We start from the raw sequence: 7748 nt of genomic DNA, 5'->3' as shown, positions 1-7748 counted from the left end.
GAACCCTTTATTCCCCCCCCCCCCTTTTTTTTTTTTGAGAGATTTTTGCTATAGGGTGCATACACTTGCTGGAGAGACAGAGAGAGAGAAAGTGAGAAAGTGAGAAATCACTTCCCAGGGGGATGGCCACCATACCATAATCCATTCTCTTCCATTCTCCTCTTGGGATTTTGGGCACGTACGCACCTGCACCTGGCATGAGTTTCAAGCTGCCAGGTCTACATTGGCCATATGGGAGACCAGCATCTTAATCACCACACCACCTGCTGTACCGGAGAGCACATTCTTTACGAGTTCCTGGGTTCATAAGAGATGTCCTATGTCTCTCTTCCTCATTTTAATGATTAGAGTCCTTCTCAAGCTGACCTTTGTCCTGACCACTTAATTTACACTCATGATACCTATGTACACAAAGCCTGGACTTTAAAATTTTTTAAAGCCCATACTTAAAAAAAGGAACTGCGACCAAAAATAGTTAGACCTGTCTGTCAGTACATCGCTGTGACATAAAGGAATGGCTAGTGTAGCAGTAGATAGAGAACAGGATCAAACAACAGAAATCAGCACACTGGGGAGAGTTCCAGGTGGCAAACAAGGGAGACCAACCCTAGTTAATTACTAAGAAAAAATACAATGAAAGCTATTGGGTAACTCAAGAATCAGAACACAGACTGAAGAACCAGGTTCAAAATACAAGTAGAAATCAGGAAATATAAGTAACCAGAATGCCTGCCATGGCCACATGCCAGGAGGAGCCTAATTACATACAAACGCTACTGAATTTTAGATGCCACCTCTCACACAGGCCCACTCAGGGAACCCTACCTAAATCTACTGACAACCGCCACTGAATGCTTCATGCCACAGCCACCACCAACACTACCACGGCAAAAATGTCTAAGCTGACACTGCTTCTTTAAGTAACTCCCTGAGGACTCAGATTTGAGCAGGAGAATCTTTGGCTGAGGTTAGCAAATGGCAAGGGAAAACAAATACCTGACATTTTACCTCTGTGATGGGGTGAGCTCCACTTTTCCTCAAGATGCACAACATTCCCAAACGTGGAATGTTAATGGGAGCCAGCTGATGGCATGGTGGATAAGGCAGCTAGATCTCACATGGCTAACAGCATGGTTCGAGTCAGTGACCAGAAGTCTTGCCAGTCATGTGAGATGCTTCCCAAAATCCTGAAAGGATAGAGAAGGGATTGCAGTATGACCATCCCCCATAGGGGATGCTTTCTCATTGTGTGTGTGTGTCTGTGTGTGTGTTTCTATCTCTCTCTCTAGTGTAATAATGATAAATAAAATTAAATAAGTAATTTTTTTAAAAAAGAAAGGAAAAGAAAAATGTGCCTCCTCTTACCTGCTGCAGCTCACTGAGGCAGAAGCTATCTGTGACCTGCTCACATCCCCTCAGTCCATACCAGGACTTCCCTGTACCCCAACCTGACTTTCAAATGGAGCCTTCCAGTTTCTTTGCCTAAGGCCATTCTCTGCCCCCACCCCCTGCCTACCAGCCCAAGAATGTATAGTGAGCCCACCAGTCCAAAAATGCATAGAAATCAGAACAGCCCAATATCACAGGAGCTGATGACCAAATAAAAAACAAATCTAGGGTCCAGCAGATAGTGTAATGGCTACGTCGCTGGATTCCCATGTAGTCGACTGTGGTTTGAGTCCCAGACCCAGTGACTTGAACTCATGCTGGGTGCATGTGCATGCATGCCCAAGATCCCAAAGAGAAGAATGGAGGAGAATGGATTGTGGCATTGTGTGTGGGGGGTTATTTTTCCCTTTCTATCTCTGTCTCTCTCTATCTTTCTGGCGAGTACACATGCCCTATAGCAAAAACCTCTCCCCTACCCCCCAAAAAATCTAACTTATAAGGCTATGATTTATTTAAAGAATTATTGTGGGGGTGGAGGAATCTTATATCCCTGTTATTGCCATAGGGAGAACTGTTGACCATAAGATCTGCAAGCATCTCCAGGACTAGGCAAAGGGCATTTGCTTTTATAGAGGAGGAAGTAAGGCTAGAACAAACCTGATGTAGGAAAAGGGATAAAAGAGTGGCAGATCCGATAGCAGATCAGAGAACGCTTTATCCTGAGAACATCTTCTTTCCCAGGAGGGCCCCATACAGATAGGCTCTCTTCTGGCTCAGGCTGAGGGTGGGATGAATCTCAGGGGCTTGAAGGAAGAAAAGAAGCATAAAAGTCTGGTTAAGATGCAGCTACTTCTGATCAATCCGTGGGCACAAGTCGTTCAGCCAATCATCCCTGAGGCATGAGGAAATTTGGAGGGTGTGCATCTGGCCTTGTTACAGGTAAACCAGGAGACATCGTTATCAGGCTTATCGAAGTCCCACAGGGAAGGAAAGTTCCTTGCAGTAGGCTTTTTTTCGGAATGCAAAAATGTGGTGAGATTCTTAGCCTTCGCTGTTTTCCAGAATCACAGGGCTTAGATAAAGTTCAATGCTGTCAGTGGATAGGAGAACACCGAGGCTGTTTCTGCGTGTCTTCCCAGGTATCAGTGGGATCCTTGCAATGTTTACTGGTTTGATCCACATTCCCTGCTCCCCTGCTAGGTTTCCTGGATCATCTCCCAATAACCGTTTTTACTGGAGTCTGTCTCAGAGGCTAGGGGCACCCAAAATGAGACATTCACAAAACCATGGATCCTGGACACAGATGACTGAGGGACCAAGAGAACACCCATGAGGGAAGGGATCAGGCAGGGGCTGTGCTGACCTGGGGACCTCCTGCCCAGCGCAATGACTCACCGTTCACTGGTTTACAGTTGTTCCCACGGGACATGCAAGACCAGTGCAGATACATCCTTGGCATGTCAAACGAAGCCAGGAATTCACATTTACAGTTGAAATCACCTAATTCTTAAATGTAATAATTAATCAATATTTTTTTAAGTTTATTTCTTCCATGAGCAAGAGAGACATCTCAGAGAAAGTAAAGGGGTGAGAGAGAACACACCCAACAGCATACATACAGCGACCCCAGTAGCATCTTGGAACCACATCTACCCTCACCCTCAACCATCCCCAGATCACGGACATGTGTGTGCCCACGTACACAGGGAGATCTTTGGGTGGGAGCCTGAACCTTCCCACGTGGGTCAGCCTTGCAGAGTATTGAGTTGTATCTCTACTACTCTCCAGTCCCGATTTTTTTAATACTGTGAAAACCAAATGGAACATTTTTAGGGGTGGGTCCAGACTCAGGACTACAGATCCTGTCCTCTGGCCTACATGTCAAGTCCCCTAAAAGCAGGTGCCACAGGCTTCTTCCTCTTTGAGGCAATGTATCATAGGAATTTGCTGACAGTGATTGTTATATGCCTAAGGTTAAGTGGTTAGACTAGCCCTATTTTAAACCAGTCAGTGGGTGGCAGAAATAAAGCTTATTCCTGCAAATGTCCCTTGGGGGCCTTTTCCATTACATCACCACTTATTTAAAGAGGAGACTATAAACAGCCCTCTGGATTACTTATTATTAATTTTGTTAGGGGTGATAGAGGGCTTATGATTATCTAAGAAAATAACCTCCTTTTCTTTGATAGCTGCCTACGAAAATTTAGAGGTGATGATACATATTTCCACAAAAAACATAAATTAAATATGATGATAATTAAACCTAGGTAATGGAACGTGACCAATCATTGTGTAAGTTTAAAGGTATTCTCTTTATTTGTATATGTGTGTTAAATTGTTATACTATTAAGTGAAGCAGGGGAACCTTTTGAATAAAGTTCCTGAATTCAAGGAGGTGAGAATGACCACTCTTGGCCTGGTGGTTTGTTGAGTGATTATCAACAACATTGTTGACCATGACGTCATCTCTCAGCCATTTTCCCACATGGTTAGAGCATTTCTCTGGGGCCTTTTTTCAGACACGGACAGCTGTGAGAGGTGGATGAGCTGCAAAAGTGAGTTTTTAAAGAAGTACATGCACAAGGTCATCAATGACCTGCCCAGCTGCCCCTGCTCCTACCCCACTGAGGTGGCCTACAGCACCGCCGACATCTTTGACCGCATCAAGCGCAAGGACTTCCGCTGGAAGGACGCCAGCGGGCCCAAAGAGAAACTGGAGATCTACAAGCCCACGGCCCGATACTGCATCCGCTCCATGCTATCCCTAGAGAGCACCACGCTGGCTGCCCAGCACTGTTGCTATGGTGACAACATGCAGCTCATCACCAGGGGCAAAGGGGCGGGGACGCCCAACCTCATCAGCACGGAGTTCTCAGCTGAGCTCCACTACAAGGTGGACGTCCTGCCCTGGATCATCTGCAAGGGCGACTGGAGCAGGTATAACGAGGCTCGGCCTCCCAACAACGGGCAGAAGTGCGCGGAGAGCCCTTCTGATGAGGACTACATTAAGCAGTTCCAGGAGGCCAGGGAGTATTAAAGAGACTGGGAGGAGATGGAGAGATGCCATCTCTGCTTTTGTGACACAGACACACTGCACTGATCTGCTGACCGGCGCCATTCTTAGTCACATATGTGTATAGTTGTATATACCACATGAGTATTTTCAAAAATGACTCCAGGGTGTGCGCCAGGCCAGTGGAACTGCCATCTGAAGCCACCATTGCCATCTGCGATAGCCTACAGACCCGTTTAGAAGTCTTCCTTGGGGACAAGGGGGCAGGAGGATGGGGACAATAAAGAAGCCAGAAAAAGATCCTGGAGCTATAGTGGGTGTGGTTCAATTCAGACCGGAACGGGTGTTTCCAGAAGAAGTGAAGGGAGAAAGAGATTGAAATTGTAAACATTATAAGCAGTTTTATATATAACTTATTTAATACAAATGTGACTTAAGCATAACCTTTTCTCTGGAGTTGTCATTCTGAAACTGTTAAATCGCTTCTGTGAGAATTCAGAAAAAAAGAGGCTTAGGAAAGTGGAAGAGAAAGGGAATTTTGCAATGATTTTGCTAAAAATAAATAACAAGAAAATGCCTACCTGAAGCTAAATGTTACTTAGTCATAAGGCACCTTGTAGAGTCTCAGATTCCAAAGTTCTCTTGCCTCAGACTGGGTAAGGCATGAGGAATATGCAAGGGGTAAGTACTTTAGAAGCAACCTGAGGCTTCATTTTAAATGAGCTTTAAAATAAAAGACCAATATTAGCATAATACCATGAGTCTACCAAAAGAACTAAAACAGTAGAATTTTTGCTCCTGTCTTAGTAGGTTCAGAAGACTGCAGGAAGTTCGGACGTAAAAACAGTAATAGCACTTTTCTAAAGAAAAATATATATATATTGAGTTGTCAGAAAAGCCATGATGTGCTTTTCTATGCAAAAACACATCATGCCTTCTGACAGCCCAATAAATGGGAAAAGAATATGGCCTTCATTTCATCTATTTGATCTTATTATCAACTCAACATTTTTTTTTCTCTACCAAAATAATCCCATTAAAAAAATAGAAAAAGAAGCGATGTGGCTCAAGTCTGGGAAATCTTAAAATTTTTATATTTTAAAAAAGGGGAAAAAACTGCATTATTTTTGTAAAGTATTTATTGAGTCATTGGATCTTGTACATCAAGCAACTGTAATATGACTTGGTTCTGTAGCATGGAACTTAGGACAAATAAAGAGTTGATTCTTAAGCAATTTTTGACTTACAAAACTCCAGAAAAAAGAATATATAATAAAAAATCATAATAAACTGTATTATCTGCATTCTCAATTTATGATACAAGTATCATAAAGAGTCCTAGTGAAACAAGGGTTCGAGGCACGGGGGGAGGAACATTGGACACAGGTGGAAATGAGGGTTCACCGTCTGACATGATGGTGGGTGGGATAAATCATAGCACCTTCGGCACCAACAGCCTGTACCCAGACCCCAGCAGGTAGAAGCCCATTGACATGTGTGACGTTTTGCCCACCTAGAGCTAAGAAAGCCAAAGCAGAGCAAAGGCTTATGGCAATAAGATAGTCCAGGCAAGGGGAGCACTTCAGACAAAACTCTGTGATTACGGTAGTAAGAAGAACCACCCGTGTTGCTTTCCCAGATGTGAAAAGCCAGAGCTTTGAGAACATAAACCACACTGCCTCATCTTTCATTGCCTAGCCCAGTGCCCTTTCTACTGTACCGCATTTTGGGCATCCTCGCATTCCTGGTGCCTTTGGCATTGCTGACTTACCCTTAGTCCTGATACAGCCCTGTTCTTGAGCCAGCAGTGGCATGGTGGTGAAGGCACTGGGTCCAGACTGCATGGTTGAAGTCCTGGACCCAGTGACTTGAAAATCATGCTGGTCACATGTTCATACATGCCCAAAGTCTGAAAAATATGGAGAAGGGATTGTGATGTGGCCATACCCCAAGAAGGGTGCTTTCTCATTCTCTCTCTCTCTCTTCTCTCTCATGCACATACACCCTCTAGCATTTTTTTTTTTGCTCTTATCCTTTTTTACTCTAGAATTATTTATACATTAGAACATATTGGCAATCAGGATGTGTATATTTAGGCTTTATGTCTATCTATGGAATGTGAACATCCTATGCAATTGTACTAGGAGGGAGACAATCAACAGGTCCATGTATCAAAGACACTAACCTGCTATTTCTAATAATGGGAAAACTGGTTTTACACAAAGAGTTGGCTGGCAATAGAATGCATGCTTTGAAATGAGTTCCCTGTCAACACAAATATTCAAGCAGATGCTAGAGAGTGTGCACATGAGAAATTTAACTAAGTGATGCAGAAAGACAAAAAGACACAGGTCAAGACCCTCTGGTATGTGTTTAATTGAGGGTAAGTGCAAAGTACGATGGAGACATAGTGGCAGGAATCAGGGAAGTACCTTTTGGTTCTAACAGAGGGTTGGTATGTGGTTTAGAAAACAGAAAAGAAGGAAGGGGACATGGATGCACTCAGAGTTAAGAAAATGCTATGGACAAAGGTAAGGAAATAGGAAAGAGCTTGGTGTTTTCTGAAAAGCGAGATGTTTGGAATGATGAGTTGAGGGACAGCAGTGGGTAGATATTACACCACATCTAAGGTGTTTTTGTTAAGGATTCAGCATGAAATCGTAAGTCTTTTATACTGTAGTGAGAATGACTGAAAAGAGCAGTTTTCTATGGGCTATTTGCCTTTACTATCAGACCTTGCTGACCTAACGAACTGATTAGAAGGTAGAGTGAATTCAGAGCAGGGTGGTGTACCAGGAACCTTTCCCTACTGATAACCTGGTCTCCCAGACACCAGGATGGTCCTACATCTCTGAAAACTTGCTGAGCGATAATCTGCCTCTGTGAGGATCTCATTTTCAGTCCTAAGAAAGGGACACACAAGTGATGGTCACTGTCCAGGTTACCCAATAGGACAAGGAGGCCCTTATCTCACTTAGAGCAGCCCCTACACCAGCTCCAGAGCAACCCCAGGTGATTCCCTCTGGGTAGTGGGTCATTTGCTTACAGACCTGCTTTACCTGCAGCAGCATCAGCTGTCAGCAGCCTCACTGACAGGGCCTGTGAATATGAGCCCTCAGCAGCTGATCAAATGCCCCTCTTTGAATGCAGTGCTCATTTACCTCTCCCTACAAAGCCAGCTTTTTTGTAATAATCCACTGCATGTCACTGAATGCTTCTTGAATGCCACATCCGAACAAGCCAACGGTGGTGATGAGAGCTGTCCAAGGCCCTCTAGTGGCTGCATGTGGGAAAGTGGAGTGAGAGGCCCAGGAAGTGCATGGCTTTCTCTCCAGCCCCAGTTCCA

General features: G+C 44.2%; 1 protein-coding gene across 1 annotated transcript in view; it reads left to right on the top strand.

The window, feature by feature from the left end:
- ISM1 (isthmin 1) overlaps positions 1-5697 on the top strand; it is an 84938-nt gene extending 79241 nt beyond the window's left edge. The window contains exon 6 of the mRNA XM_006143658.3: positions 3909-5697. Within this exon, the coding sequence (XP_006143720.1) occupies positions 3909-4426 (518 nt within the window). The 3' untranslated portion in view covers positions 4427-5697. The remainder of the gene's footprint in view (positions 1-3908) is intronic.
- The last annotated feature ends 2051 nt before the right edge of the window (positions 5698-7748 follow it).

The sequence above is a fragment of the Tupaia chinensis genome, unplaced genomic scaffold, assembly GCF_000334495.1.
Source record: "Tupaia chinensis unplaced genomic scaffold, TupChi_1.0 Scaffold000101_1, whole genome shotgun sequence".
Taxonomy (NCBI): domain Eukaryota; kingdom Metazoa; phylum Chordata; class Mammalia; order Scandentia; family Tupaiidae; genus Tupaia; species Tupaia belangeri.
This window is presented reverse-complemented; position numbering and strand designations above follow the sequence as displayed.